The sequence below is a fragment of the Apteryx mantelli genome, chromosome 1, assembly GCF_036417845.1.
Source record: "Apteryx mantelli isolate bAptMan1 chromosome 1, bAptMan1.hap1, whole genome shotgun sequence".
NCBI classification, from domain to species: Eukaryota; Metazoa; Chordata; class Aves; order Apterygiformes; family Apterygidae; genus Apteryx; species Apteryx mantelli.
Window position 1 is genome coordinate 66,986,149 of NC_089978.1, and position 15,613 is coordinate 67,001,761.

The 15,613-nt window shown below is 36.5% G+C and overlaps 1 protein-coding gene across 7 annotated transcripts in view; it reads left to right on the forward strand.

Annotated features, from left to right (window-relative positions):
* Positions 1–11,516, forward strand: part of ARHGEF7 (Rho guanine nucleotide exchange factor 7) — a 132,488-nt gene extending 120,972 nt beyond the window's left edge. For 5 of the 7 annotated variants that reach the window (XM_067294020.1, XM_067294015.1, XM_067294027.1 and 2 more), the window contains 3 exons: positions 5,070–5,169; positions 5,859–5,913; positions 8,505–11,516. In XM_067294020.1, coding sequence (XP_067150121.1) covers positions 5,070–5,169; positions 5,859–5,913; positions 8,505–8,627 — 278 coding nt within the window. In that variant the 3' untranslated portion in view covers positions 8,628–11,516. Of the gene's footprint in view, positions 1–2,739; positions 2,783–5,069; positions 5,170–5,858; positions 5,914–6,416; positions 6,539–8,504 lie in introns of those variants that run through there. The other 2 variants (XR_010883800.1, XM_067294060.1) reach the window with 2 other exon arrangements.
* The last annotated feature ends 4,097 nt before the right edge of the window (positions 11,517–15,613 follow it).

A 15,613-nucleotide genomic window follows, 5' to 3' on the forward strand; every position in this document is an offset into this window, starting at 1 on the left:
GACTTAAGTTTGTCCCTATGTTTGGATTCTGATCAATTGTTACCTGCATGAGATACTGAAGAGCTCCATCTTGACTTTGGCAGATCTGTAGCATGAATGTTTTTTTTTAGTGCTTTAATCTGAACAGAGTTTGGAAGCACTATTTTTAGGATTCTTCATTTTGGAATTCACTCAAGATTCATTGAGCAAAAGAGGGTTAATGTGGCAGATCTGCTCATCCACTTTAACATCTTGAATGTGACTAAAGCAATGAAAAGCTGAATGTTTTAAATGACGAGTAATTCTTATTTTTTGTTCAATATTTGCTTCCACGGGAAAATGCCATGTCTTGTATGTACCAGGGACTAATCATGCATTTAACTGGTTGTATGTGCATGTCTTTCAGTAGCAAGTCAGACTTCTGTCTTTGAAACTCAAGGAAATAAGTTTGAAGAGTTTCTTAGCTTATGAAGAGATCCTAGTAAAGTTGGTAGAAAATGAAATTATATATTTACAAATATTGTTTCTAAGTTTTGACCTTTATTGTGCCTTGTTCCCCTCCTTGCCTCTCCCAATGCAAAAAATATGAAAAGTGAAAAAAACTGTAATACTAGAAGCTGTTCAGTAGAGTAATTACTGATGGTAAATCAGATTATGCCACAAGTTTTTGGAAGTTAACCACCATATAGGAGGAGTAGTTACATGGGCAAATTGAGGAGTTGAACTTCTGTTGCTTAAATTAGGAACCTCATAGTCATGGGAAGAAGGCAAATTTGATTATCACTGTGAAAGTACCTAGGTTGAGCCTTATAAAAAGGGCCATCTGGAGGAACCCCATTCTTGATGGACTGCAAGGAGAGGCCCTGATGTTAGCTACTCAAAGCAGGTGGTGTGAATCTTCGCCTCCACTTTACTGTTGGCTTAAAAGGTTCCTAAACAAACAAGGTCTCTGAACATAGGCAGAGAGTTAATATCTGGTTAAAGTGAAAAGTTGTCTAAATATCATCCGCTTCTCCTCTTGCTTCCCTTCTGCCTGATGTAATAAGGTCTGAGCAAAATTTACGGACTCTCTTCATGTGTGCCTCCTAAAAGATTCAAAATGAAGGACCAGACTGATTACCAGACTCCTCCTTTTGAAGCCTGACCTCTGTAAGGATCCAGCGTCATACTAAATGACCATTTTTTTTAAGATGTCTTATGCCTCCCTTGGAGGAAAATAAATAAAAAGCTGGGATTGTGCAGTTACGCTTGCAACCAGACGTCACTGAGAACCTCTGTGGAATTCAGTCTGCACTCTTGTTTCTTTTCGGTTGGTGTTAAGACTGTACTCCATGGCTATGAGTGATGTTCTAACGGTTTCAGACAAAGTGAACTTTTTCTGACATGAAGTCTCTCAGCCATATAAAGATCCTTCAGTTTTCTTTTTTTTCCAGGTATGCCCAGGATGGCTTGCCAGTGTTGTTAGTTAGGCTAGGGACGGAGTCAGACACTAGTAGCTAAAAGCAATGGGCTCTCACTCACAGGCTTGGTCTGTGTGTCATGTATTTTACCACATTGCATAGTGGCTATTGCTGAGGTTTCTGGCCCAGATCTCTAGGTCAGAATGCCAATGTTGCACTGTTTATGATATGGTATTGGCAAAAAGCATTTTAATTTTTTATCTTCCAATCTAAGAGTGGAAAATACTAATAGTAGATAGACCCCTTTATTTTGTTGATGGCATTTAATTGATGGAAATTTAGTTGAATCTTGATTCTAGTGGTCAGTTGTGCATTTTGCTCATATCTTAATTATTCAACAGACTTATAAAAAGTGGTATATATTATTCTTCTGAGACATGATTTATGAGGTTGATTTATAAGATTTCCCATTGAGAAGTTAGGGCAGCTTTCTTGTCCTTAAAGTTTGTTCGCTAATTGGAAGTAATTGTCTGGGTTTGCCAAACACCCTTTCTTTTTCCCTTCCACCCTCCTTCCCCCAGGGCCCCAAAAGAAAACAAAACCAAACCCTGTGAAGTTTGGGGTGTTTTTTTTTTCTTTTTTTCCATCCTTATTTTAAACTAGATCTTTTGGTTGTATTGTCTCAAATCGGTGTAGGGCTAGAGTTGTTAGAAGTCAATTTAAACGTTGTCTTTTTGCATGTCTGAGTCAGAATGAGACTGAGTACTGTCTCTAAGAAATTCAGCACCAAATTTGCAAATTTAGGATTGAAGAATGGTGGATATGGCAGCCTGAAGTAACTCTTGATTCTTCTGCACTGCTTTGTGGACCTTGAATATGTCTTGGAGAGGTGCTTAGGGTAATCTAAGTTGTAGCAATTTCCTGGGCTGTCTTATTAATAAAACTCTGTAATGCAACCCCTATCTTCCTGTCCTAAAGCTGTAGCTCGTAAAAGTTTTCTGGAGAGAAATGGTTACATAGGAAACAGCCATAGAGGACCTGGCAGAGGCACAAGGTGCAATTTAGGGAGTATTACTTAGTGCCAATAATGAGATGACACTTCATTTGAAATTCATTTTAGATGCACATTTACAAGTACATGCATCTAAAAAAATACAAAGCTTTTGGCATAAATGGTATGGAAAAGCAGGACAATGAAGTATCTTAGTTTTGCTGTTAGAATTTGGCACAGAAAGTCTGATATTGTGTAAATATTGATGGCAGTTTTGTTGCAGGACAGATGCGTGTTTGTACCTTTTGATACTTAGCAAATGTTGTGAGGTTAAAAAGATAAAGGAAAAATACAATTTCTTTTTTTCAGTATAAAAATGAACAATAAAAGCAGAGAGGGTTCTGTGATATGAGTGAAAAAGTTGCAACACGATTGAGGGTATCAGAACAATGAAAGCGAGGTTAAAACTTGTGATATCCTGAATTCCACAGTAGTTAATATATTGTGGCACAAAAAGATCACTGTTTACAGCAACAGTTTACATCACGTAAGTGTATATGTGGTGGAAAATTTTATTTTTATGAAACTGTACATTCTGTGTCTCAGTAGTATTGTGTTCTGTGCTGTGTGGTCCACAAGCATATGCTGATTTGTGTACATCTGTTTTACATGCATGCATGTATATAACTGTACAGTTATGATTTTTTTTTTTTAAGCTGTCTCCTCCATGCTATTTCTACCTTTCAAAGGACCCATGTTACTCTGACCAGGCAAAGACAACTGAATGGAGCTCCATATAGACATAACCGTAATGTGCTGTGCCCTTTGGTTGCGGGGAATCATGGGGGAGAAACCCAAGGCAGTTCTCCCTCTTGGCTCAATTTCTCCCTCAGCATGTGCTGCACTGAGGTGCTCAGAATTGATACTGAGACCCAAAATTTAGTGATCCAGTAGCAGCAGGAGTCAACTAACTTTCTAAAATAACATTGAACGCAATGTTCTGTGTTATGTCTTGAGCTAATAGAGTGGTAACCAATTAACTGAAATAAAGATGAGACAAATTTTTGCAGTTAATGGTTGATAGCACAAATAGGGAAATGCCCTTGAGCCCCTTATAGAGCTCTGCTGTGCTTATTTTTCAAGTCATTCCTTCCCTGAAAACTATATGTATTTTTTTCTCCTGGTTAACCCATTAAAGATTTATCCACTGAGATCAAGAACTTACAGCTTTCAGGGATGAGATTCTGTTCTCAGACGTGCAGTAGTTGTTACTCCATAAAATCTGACTGTCATATACTGTTAATTCTTTACTGTCAGCTTAAAGAAACTCTTTCCTCTGTTAAAGGATATTTGCCCTTGTTTACTAAAATAATGTAACTAGCTTAGCACCTGCTGCTGAGCCATGTTCTTTTTTTTCTCCTACAAGCTCATGTTCAGAACTCAACGCTGCAGTTGTTAGGGGGAGTTGATATTTTTCTTTGAGCTTGATTTCTTTTACTTTAATTTTGTGTGTGTTTAGATTATGTATTTTATTATGAACCCTAGAAGAAAGGCACTCTTACCTCAAAGCAGCTGTTTGGCAAGAGCTAACTAATTTCTCCTAATGGACATGCACCCTGTAGTACACAATTATCAGTTCAAGCTGTGCTTAAAATTAAGCTATTCCTGTTTAGTCAAAATTGGTTACACTGAATTGGTAAGCAAGTGCATATTGTTTGTTAAAACTGACATCTCAGTTAAATATGCAAGAACTCTAATGCCTTATCTACTCTGTTTGAATACCAAACAAATTCTTAGACAGCTATTTATTTACAGATACATATATATACAAAATTTATTTTACTATTGAAAAAATGCTAGTAATCTGTTGCAGCTTAAATAACATTTCTAGAATATATACCTTATTAGATGTACACATCTCCGAGCAGTAGATTTTTCTATTTAGAGCTACTTCTTTAGAAGTTATATGAATTATCTTGATGTTAAAAATTGTAATGATTGTGAAAAAATGTTCTGAAGATGTTAGTGTTTTGAGTTTTGTCATCAAACCATTTTAAGTGCTTTAAAAATGTATTAAATATGAACTATGTATTTATTATGGAACTAAAGGACTGTGTTTACGTGTATGTGTATATATGTCTATGCACATACACACACAACTGTGGTGTTTACAGTTTTCTTTCTGGGAAAAGGAATTTTAAATTTCTTTTCTCCTTCCATCCTTGTATCATTTGGTATCACTCTTCTGCTCCTTACTGATAGAATAATTGGTTTAGAGTGGAATTATTTCTTGGATGTATATGAGTGTGAGATCAGAATCTGTCCTTGAGGCTTGAATTGCTATTACTTAAACACATCATTTGTTCTCTGATGCAGCTATGATGAATTTGTATAGATTTTACTGATAGTTGAACAGTGTACTGTTCCTTGAACTGTGTGCAACATCCCCATTGATAGCACAGAGGAGTTCTGTCATCAGCAGGATAGGAATGGGTCAGACAGTTTTTTGTTGTAGTGTAAGGCTGTGGATTCAAATGTAAAAAGATATGTCAGCAACTGTGTGTGTGGAGGGGAGGATGTAATTGAAAGTGATATACCTTGGTCATGCAGGTGTATCATACAATAAATGAAATAATAATCTTTAAAATGTCCCAATATTGTTTGCAAGTTGCTCATTTTGTAATTTATTTTTACAATAGGTTCTCGTAAAGAATCAGCTCCTCAAGTCCTGCTTCCGGAAGAAGAGAAAATTATTGTAGAAGAAACTAAAAGTAATGGTCAGACTGTTATAGAAGAGAAGTAAGGAAACTTTTAATGAATGATGGATTAAAACAGTAAACTTTGCACTCTTCTTCCTCCTCCCACCTCCTCTTGTAGTAGTAGTACTAGGGGTGTGTGTGTGTGGTATGTTACTAGTGGGGGAGACAGCTGTTTGGAGTATGCTGCCAGGCCTTGCCGGTGCAGTGGGCCTTCATTTACACGCTTGCAGTCTGGCTTCTCTGTATATGCTACTCCATTTCTTTCTTCTATACCAAGAATTGATACATTTCATTTGTAAATGGCTTTTCTGAGTGCTGTAGAATTTTGGTATTAAATTGGTACCATCTTTCCATTTTGTCTGGGGTATCGGTCTGTTTTGTTTTGTGGGGTTTTTTTTGGTAAGATCTGTGTTGAAAGTGAAATACATTCTGTTACAGAAACATGATACACAGAATAGACTTAGACTGTTTTGTGTATTATGTTTCTGTAACAGAATTGTATTTCAAGTCCATTTTTGTTTGAGAGGTCTGTCCTGTCATAGAAGCTAGTCAAAAGTCATTGCCTAACTAAATGTAAATCAGGATAAGACATGATTTTTAACACAAGTTTGTGAAAATAGCTGTTAGCTACTTTTTGTTTTTAATGCATTTCATATATCAGTTTGATAATACATTTAGACATGTTTTCTGAAAACTGTTATAACAGATATTCTTTTCTTTTTATTTTAGAAGCCTTGTTGACACGGTATATGCATTAAAGGATGAAGTACAGGAATTAAGACAGGTTGGTAACTTGCTATATTTATACCAATAGAGACAATGGAAAGATGGACAGCTCATTATAAAAATAAATACAGCTTTTAAATTGATAAAATTTGACAGGGATGAATTTAAATTTCGGACTAACATCAAGACCCTGAGATTTGCTTTTAAAAGTAAAACTTGCCAGTTTGACAGAAGGCACTCTGTATTGTGGTTGTCATCTGTCCTTGGAGTGCCAACCTGTGAGAATTGTGTTAAGTATCCTGAGATGATTTACTAAGTTATGTTTCATTTATTTTTAAATGTTACAACTTGTGAAGTGTTGAAAGCATTAAATAAATTCGGTTCTGTTATACCATCAGCAAAATAACTGTATAGAGACTGTGGAATAGTATTTGCTCTTAGAGTGTATAATTTTGGTAGTATAAATGTATGTATCCACTTAGGCTTTTTTTTTTTTTTTAAGCACTCTTTCAGTAATCTGAACACCTCTTACGACTAAGTTCTTAAAACCTCTCATTTCAGGATACAAGAGAGTCCTTTTCACTGCTTATCTTGTGGCCTTTTTTTAAATGAGGGCTACAGGTTAGCTTAGGCGGCTGATTTGTCACTTGAGGGAATTGCACAAGATCTCACCTGCACAGCTGGTATGGAAGACGCAGCTGATGTTTTAAGCATGTTTTAAGTATCCATTTTTGAGTTGTTTAAAAATATCCCTTCTTGTCAGGACACAGTCTGTTTAAACCTTGTTTATGCTACTTAATGTGTAGGCAAAAAGGCATTAAATTATTTTCGCTTTCCAATGTGTGAACTAGCTAACTAATCTTAACAGATCTATGACTCAAGAAGTCTGATAAAATCTCCTTTGTTAATATAAAATGGATTTATATTCAAATTACTTCAGTTTTTGGGCTATAAACATGAGTCCAGATTCTTTGCCCATTTTTAATAAGTATGCCCAATGTTTTTAAAGATGTGCATGTTTCTTGAGATAGGAGAGTTGACATATTTAATATTTAGTTTTTGGTGGTTTCAGCCTATAAAGCATGTATAAAGGTTTGATGTGAACTTGACACTCTTTTTAAAAATACAGTTCACTTAATATGGGCAGCAATGATAACCTGTTAGCCTTTCTGTGGCCTGACTGCTTCAGTATAAAGTATAAAAGTGCTCCTGCAGATCTGTGCATGACCCTAAACAAAAAGACACTTTTTCCTGAACTTCAGGTAACAGCTGTCTTCCCTTGTTCCTCTCCATGTAGACGACCTCTTCAGAATCTTGTAGCTTCCAAAACCAAGAGCTATTAAAGCCTGACTTCATTTTCTTGTATATTTGGGATCTTAGCTTAGAAGCATTTACTGGTCCTTTGCTGTGATGTTGCCACTTCTTGAAATGGTAGAGAGAATCTCCAAGATGGGAATGTCCCAAGTGACCCAAGGCTTCATGGATAAAAGCTGTCTGGGAGTACATGGTAGTTGTTGTCAATCCCAGACCGCCAGCTGGTGACAGTTACCACAAAAAATGGGTCCCTTGGAAGCTTGCATTAGTTATTTATAACTATTGTTCTACAGGGATTACACTGTAATAGTACAATCCTAAAGGGGGGAAGGAGGGGACAGAAGGAAAAGTAAAGAACAGAACTGTGTACCTACAAGAAAAAATTGAAATTTCTCAGTTTCATAACAGACTTGGGGAGATAATGGAGGTAAGGAGGAGACAGCTGTTGATCTCTTCCCACTTCTAGAAATTTCTGTAAGTGAGAGCTGATGGGAGTCCAGTGGGACCCCTGGATTACAGACCTGTGTATTAAACACCAGGAGACCCTTGATGTTGGGACCTTGTTAACTTCAAGTTGCTTCCCCACTTTTGCCAGCATCACTGTGGTCTCCACTGGAATAAACAATGTAAGCATTGCTGTGGTTCAGTCAGTAGTATTATTACAGTCCTACCAATAATGGCATCAGTGCATGGCGCAAAATATTGAGACCTGACTCATTCATTAATACATGTGCACAATGGTGGTGTTTCTTTAAATTCAGACTCTTCTTAGATTGTCGGTAGTTGTCCGGCTGGTTTAAGACTTAGTCACAAAACACTTTTCAGAGAACATAAATGTTTTTCAAGATGCTCCTTTCAACTGTTTACTTTCCTAATTAAGCAAGTTAATTTGCATTAAGTTTAAGAAGCTTTTCTGAGATTGTGAAACTAGTTATAATCACAGGAGGCTTTTACAGGCATGTTTATTCTACTATTGTTGTTCCGTTTCCCTTCTCTTTAACACCAAATATATTCTACTATTCCTTGATCAGCTTTGAGCAAAAAAATTAAAAATTATTGACCATCTGTTGCTAGCACTTGCATTATAAAGCACCCCTAAGTATAAATAGGAAATACCTCAGTTTCCATTTAGTGGTTTTGTTTCATTGTGTCAAGTATTGTGTGCAACTTGTGAAATTTAATAGAAGGCAGAACAGCTGCTTTGCTTTTGAACAGCTAGTAACAGTCTCACTGAGAAGAGCCTTCAGGATTTGTGGTCGATGGTGTACATTCAGTTGGAAGAGATCTGTTTGTCATTGTAAAAAATTTACTAATATTTCTGTCTCTATTAAACAGGATAACAAAAAGATGAAGAAATCATTGGAAGAAGAACAAAGAGCTCGCAAGGACTTGGAGAAGCTTGTTAGAAAAGTTCTAAAGAACATGAATGACCCATCTTGGGATGAAACCAACTTATAACTATTTTTTTTCTTTTTTTTTTTCTTTCTATTGAAAGACCAGTTGTAAAACTGAGCTGGGAAGCCTTCTGACATTAGTCAGTGTTGCATCAAGAGCACTACAAAACAGGATTTAACTGGATCTAGTGATTTTTTTTTTTTCTTGCTCTGAATGTATAGAAACAGCCAAGCCATTCACTGAAGCAATCTATACTTTAAGTGTGGAGACCATGGATCCTGAACTCTACTAAACTTAATTTGTTTGCATCTAAATTACCTCATTTTGCAGAAAGTGCAGCACCTGACTAAAAGTCCATGTTTTTTCAGTGGCTTTTTAATTAAATATATATTTTTCTTGTAAATATCTGTAATTTTGAATGCATATGTGATTGATGTATCAGGGCTGATATGTTATTTTTTTCTCCTGTTATTATAATGGTCACAAGTGTTAGAAATGATGGCAGTACTGTCTCACCTATGGAAAGTCAGAGTTCTGTATGGATAATTATGGATTTGTTCCAAATTACCAGTTTATCGCACAAGCAAATTTAAGAAGCTGTTTTTCCTATTGACCACTGTATTTAAATCCTTTTATTTATGCTTGTGCATATATTTTTAAACAGTTTACAATTCTTGGAAAACAGTATTAAATCAAAATGCAGAAAATTGTTTATTGACAATAGAAATAATTTTTAACAAAACAAATACCCATGATTTACATGTATTTACACTTATTTGGTGGACTAATTTGCTGTGCTTTGGCCACCAAAAGACTGATGTACTTGCCTGCTTTTTATGACTGTGATTTTTAGGTGTTTATGTACTACATTTTCTATTGTTGGGCTTAAATATACAGCTGGCTGATAATTTAATGGATCATACAGTTTGTTAAAGCAAAAAAATCAATCTAATCCATTTTTTGTGAATAAATTGTTGCTATTTATTTTTTATGGTCACAACAATTAAATTCTAGCTAACCTTTGTGCATAAGGCACATGGGCTAGGCCAGACTTCATTCAGAGCTCTATTCTTATACCACTATATGATACTCTTTTTTGTTTAGAATTTCCAGACTGTGGAAGCATAGTCACTCATTCCTTTCCCCTCCTGTTTTCTCAGTATATTACTGGTTTCCATCCCACTAAAATTTAAACAGAAACAAATCTGGAAATAAAATTTTGTTCATCATATTGAAATTCATAATTTGCACCTCTGACGGATTTGACAATACATACAGTGAATATTGTTGAAAACCCTTATTCCTTAGTCTGGTAGGTGCAATTACTGCAGTCCTTTCCTGTATTTAAAATAGGAGGAGATGCTACATTACTGCAAATGGTGAGCTTCAATTGGAGCACTTAACATACTAAGTCTCTTAAAGCTCATTGTAAAAGTTTCATTGATTTCAGTAGACTTTGGGTCAAGCTCTAATGGTCCGATTTTCTGGGGTGTTTTTCTGCAGTTAACAGCCCAAAGTGCAAGTATGGCACAGACAAAGTTGCCCCTTTGGTAGTCCTGATTTTCTAATGCTCTTTAACTGGTGTTAAATTTAATGCTTGGACTTGAGCAAATGTTTATAAACTTTGCGGAGTTGGAGCCTGGATGATTAATATGATGATAATTTTCATGTGCAGTTTGAATCTGATGAAAAATATATTTTTAAAGTTGTTCTTGGCTGAGAAAAGTGGATAGGTTTTTTTCTTCAATAGGAAACAGTATCAAAGATTACATATTTGAGAAACAATTCTGTGGGAACAAATGCTTAATAATATGAATGGACAATTAATTGTCTGATTTTAGAGAACTGAATATATCTGTAGGTATTTAAATTTGTGTTCCTACAATTTAAAATGTTTTCCTTTAATTCTAGAAGAGCAGACTGTGTAAGAAAGAACTAAAAATGTCTATGTCTCAATTCCATGTATTCACAAACCTTTAAGTTAATGACAATTCCTGATACTAAAATCATTTTCTATTGTTTGCAGTTGCACAAAAATGTGAACTGACATATATAATTATCCTCATATTTAGAAAATACTCTTGCTAAAAGCTAAGTGATACTAAACACTGCAAATTCACTGCATATTGGCTAAATTTAGATTTGGGAATGCCAGGATAATTAGAATATTGCTAACACGTTTTTACTTTCTATATTTCAGTGTGAATTTTAATTTTCCTTTGACATATGTGAAAGGACATTCCAGAGGAAGAAGTACAAAAAAAGGAAAACATTAAGTTTAGCAGTATTTAGCAAATTTTAACTCAGGAACAACTTCCAGTATAACATGGTTTTATTTTACATTGTGTTGTGAAGAGTAACATTGCTGTGTAAATTTGCTGACACTTCAGTACCTGTGATACTTACTTCTGACAGTACCCTTATACTGATGTCTAATGCACATGCCTTAAACATTGGGATTAAGCAGTTGTTAAATATGACCAGGATTTAGGGACTGATTTTGGTCAAGGCAGATTGGGATGATGAAGCTTTTTTACAAAAAAAAACAAAAAACAAAAAACTGTATGTAGCTTTTGTCCTTAGCTCTAGTGCAGAGAGCGAGATTCGGGCTTTTGGGAACCAAGGAATATCTGAACTTTTTTCTTTTAAAATTTGTTATACTGTACATAATTGTAAATTTCACCATGTGACCTTCTGAACTGTTGGGAACTTTATATAAGCATGGATAAATGGGACACTGTTTATTTAACCTATTAAAGGGTTATTTCTTTGCTCTCATCATTTAGGGATGAGGAGATGAAGCCATTTCTTATCCTGTAGATGTGAAGCACTTTCAGTTCTAAACTGTCCAAAATGTAGCATAACATTTCTCTGTACTTATTGATGTATGCTTGTTTGTCTCACCATGTCATGACATCTTAAAGATTAAACAACTGACTGCCTTTGTATAAACCTTCTTAATGCCAATCATTTAGGGAATATAGGGTATCTGTTTACAGTTACTGTGGAGAACTAAAGTTTAGTTTAGATGTCACAAGAATATCCTGATATCGACTACTAAAGTGTTTATGCTACATTGTTGTAATTAAACCATGATTTTTCCCCCTACCCAATGAAGTGTTACATTTCATCTAATGTGTGGATTATGAGATTAAGAAGGAAAATGTGTTGATTTTTCTGCCTTTCATACAAATAATCTCAGCTATTTGAGAGTTGATACACTATTTTGAAAGGGTCTTTTCATGGTCTTTTATAATAGCAAATTGATACTTAGAAAACCAAACAAAAAGGGGCAGGAAGTAGGATCTTAACTGTCTTGCATTTAGGAATTTTTACTGCAAATTCTTTGGCAACCTGAACCTGCTGAGGCATTGCAAGAGATGCAGGAGATCAAAGATGGAAGCTGAAGAGAGGGAGAAAAGCAAAAAACACTAGAAAATCAAATCACTACATAAGTAAAGTAAATTATTTGTCTACATGCATGATCTGTCTGAATAAACCAGAGATTTGTGATAAGAGTGCATCCTAGGGACATTACTCGTACATGACTGCATAGGGACGATTTTAATGGTAGGAACTGCAGTGTAGCTTTATGCAGGATGGCAGGATGCGTAATGGAAAGTGTAGGGACTTGTTTATTTGAAAAGATAGTTTCAGCCTTTGGACAAGGCATTTGAAGGGGTTAATAACAGCCTTAGATATGTAAAATAATACATCTATTCCAATTCAGTTCATCAGTGTCCTATGATTAAAAAAAAACAGAGGACTTCAAGTGTAGCATTTGTAACTTTTGTCAGAAATCTTATTTTTTAACTTTTGTTTCATCATTGCAAAGACAGCTTTTTTTCCACAACTTGAAACCCTCATTTACTTTTGACCATAAAAGTGTTTTAGGGTTCCCTTTCCCTTCTCCTGCCCTCAAGAGCGAGTGGGTTAGTAGAGTTAATGAAAGCTATCCCCCCAGGCATGTATATATAACATTAAATCTACCAGCATTGCCGTAATAGCACTATTTGCCTGAGATGAACTACCCTGCCTGCAAGGTTAGGATATAGAGTTGGAATGGAAAGGGTTAGGAAGATGTTTGCTGTGGAAGATGTGAGAGAGATGGAGCTGTTCTGATGGGAACAAAAAATGTTTTTTCCCTCATCTTTTATCATGATTGGTTTCTGATTTCTTTCTCTCCTTAAGTGACCATTGGTTTTTTGATCACCGTCAGAATTTCTCTCCAAATCATAATTTGTGTCCAACAGGTAAGTAAAAGTTCATGTTTAATTTATTCTTGCTTCTGAAAGGGATTTTTACCATTTCATTAATACTTCACCGAATCGTTTTTGTTCTAAAATTGTTGCCAGATTTTTGCCACATGCCTGCCCAGAAGCACAGGGAATGTTTTGCAAGGGTGCAGTATGTTTTGACAGCTGGAAGAAAATATGTGGTCTGTCAGTGGAGGGTCTACAGTATTTCAGCGGAGTTGGAGGAAAAGCGGAGGAAGGATTGGTAGATCAGCGATGTGGAAGGTGTGTGGGGAGAGCTACAGAAGTGCTTTGAAACTTGGAATGAAAAGCAAATGAATTGACCATACTGGCCACCCTTGATTCAGTTAGGGCTGGAGGTAGGGAAGTTAATGATACTAGAGGCTGAGCTCGTAGAAGCAGCAGATTAGAGATGTAGTTTGCATCCTGCTACCAGCACAGCACAAAGAGCTATTTCTGCTCAGGCTATGATGGTTTTCTGAGAAAAGAGCAGTCACAATTGATCTTGAGATGCTTTTCACTATAAGTGACTGCAGTCACTAGCATTTTCCATATAAGGTTCTGCCTCTAAAGCTCTTGCTGCTTGTCCCAGTGATATCTATTTTATACTGCATTGGAGCTACTAAACCTAGTACGCTCTGAAATGTAGATGCAGAACCTGCTGACTTTGGACTCTTCTGCTGGCTGTGGGGCAGGAGGTGGGAAAGAAGGGAGCATGTAACAGCTATTGATTATGGGAGTGTGTTTGAGGCCTAAAATAACCAGAGGAGATGTGTGTGGAACATATACGTATCTGTATGTATACTGCAATTTCCACAGTGCTGATGTTGAAGGATCCCAGAAATGCGGAGTTTGCAATTTGGAGAAACAGATGAAATTTGAGCTGAATTTGCCCTGTGAGGCATGCTTCATAATCTGGAAAAGGGGTATTGACTTGCCATGTTTCACCTGATGTGTGCTCTTCAATGCTCCTTCAATGTCTAGGGCTGATTCTGAACTAGTGTCTTCTCTTTTCCTTCTGTGTGCTGAAGTAGTTAGGCTGTTTCTCTTCTTGCAATTGCTACTTTTTTACAATTCCAAAACCAGCTTTTCTGAAGAATGCTAAAAGTATTGGATGGTATCATATTCTGTGCTACCAAAAATATATCATTTTATTTGTGTAAGCCCAGATCAGACTTTTTTTTCTTTTTTTCTTTTTTTTCCTCTCCTCATGTGGATCAAATGTCATCTTGGAAGGGAAAGTGAGCCTGGATTTGGAACTAAATTAGCCTTCTGAGCTTTTTATTAATTTGAGTGGCTGCCCTCAAGTCGCAGTTCAGGCCCAAATCTAATTCTTGTGTTGTGGCAAGGAAATGAGTGCTACAGTTTAGTGCGTTACTGTGAACAATTAGGTTTTGTTGCTGTTTAAATAGTGAAAATATTAGCAGTCCAAAACTTGCTCAGATAGTCCCTGATTTTTATTTTTTATTTTTTCCCTCTTCTGAACATGGACAGGCTCTTTTATGCTAGCATGGCAGAGGTGGTGCTTGTCCCCCAAGGACAGTCTGAGAGGCCATGACTTTGTCATGTCCCTTGTTTGCCTGGCTGTCCCATGTACACTTGCAGGCCTGTCTGCTGGCTTGCTAATTTATGCAGCAGCACTAACAAGCTTGGGCGTATAAGGTCCTGTGCACATCTCAATGTATCCTTCTCACTTTCCTGAATGTAAGGAGCAAGTCTTATCCTCAGGTTGGCATTTAAAAGGCAATGGAGACTGACACAGTGAGAAAACTTTTACCTACTGCTAGAAATTAATTCCAGGAGTCTGACAAGCCATATGTGGCACCCAGACTATAATGTTACAGGTAGGCTTGGTGAGATTCTCCAAACAATCTTTTTAGCCAACGTATTGCTTATTTTTATTAGAGATCTCTTGCCTGTCAAAACAGCCTGTAATAGCTCTGTGTTTTGCTGTAGACAGTAGATAATACAGAAATAGCATGTTTTAGCAGTGTTTTCCCAGCAGGGGACTGTGTTAGCTTCTGCTTTGTCAGAAATGGCTCACAGTTTCCCTGAATTTGAGACTATTCTGTGCAGTTAATAATTGTACTTTGTATGGTTTTGTAACTGGCTGGAGTTAGCTTTTTATAAATTTGAAGCTGCTTTTCAAGATCCAGGAAATGTAGTCTATTGACAGTTTGTCCTGTAAGAGCAATAACTCTTCTGTGGCACTGACTGTGGCCTGCAACTTGATAGTGGCTTGAAAATGTTCACGCAGCATTTGGCTTAGCACCTGTATGGTGGGTTTTTTTTTTTTTAAGTTTTTTTTTAAAGTTTTTTTTTTTTTTAAGTTTTTTTCACATCCCCTCTGGCATGTGTGACTTACTGTAGATCTGTGTGTTAAGCATCACAAGGGTTCTTTCAACAAAGTACAGTGTGGAGGTGGCAAAGGACCTGGTTTATTGTGAGGTGAAAATAAGCGAGGAATTTGGCTGTGATCACTAGCTCATTTAATCTCAGGCCTTACTAAGGCAGGCAGAATTCCAAGGAACTGAGAAACAACCACTGCTATAGGACTGGTCTTTCAGTTTCCTTGATAAACCTGCAAGAACTCTCCTTTCTGAGATTCTCCAGTTGAAAAAACGCTGAGACAGTGCAATGCATGCTCCATCCACTACACCTTCTAATTACTATTGACTTTGGCAAGAGAGAGATTTCTACTGGTGCTTGAAGCCATAGAACTACTTTACGTATGCTGGGAAGGAGAGTGGGAAAAGAAGAGCACACTGTGCTCTTTCCTAGTAGCGGAGAGGG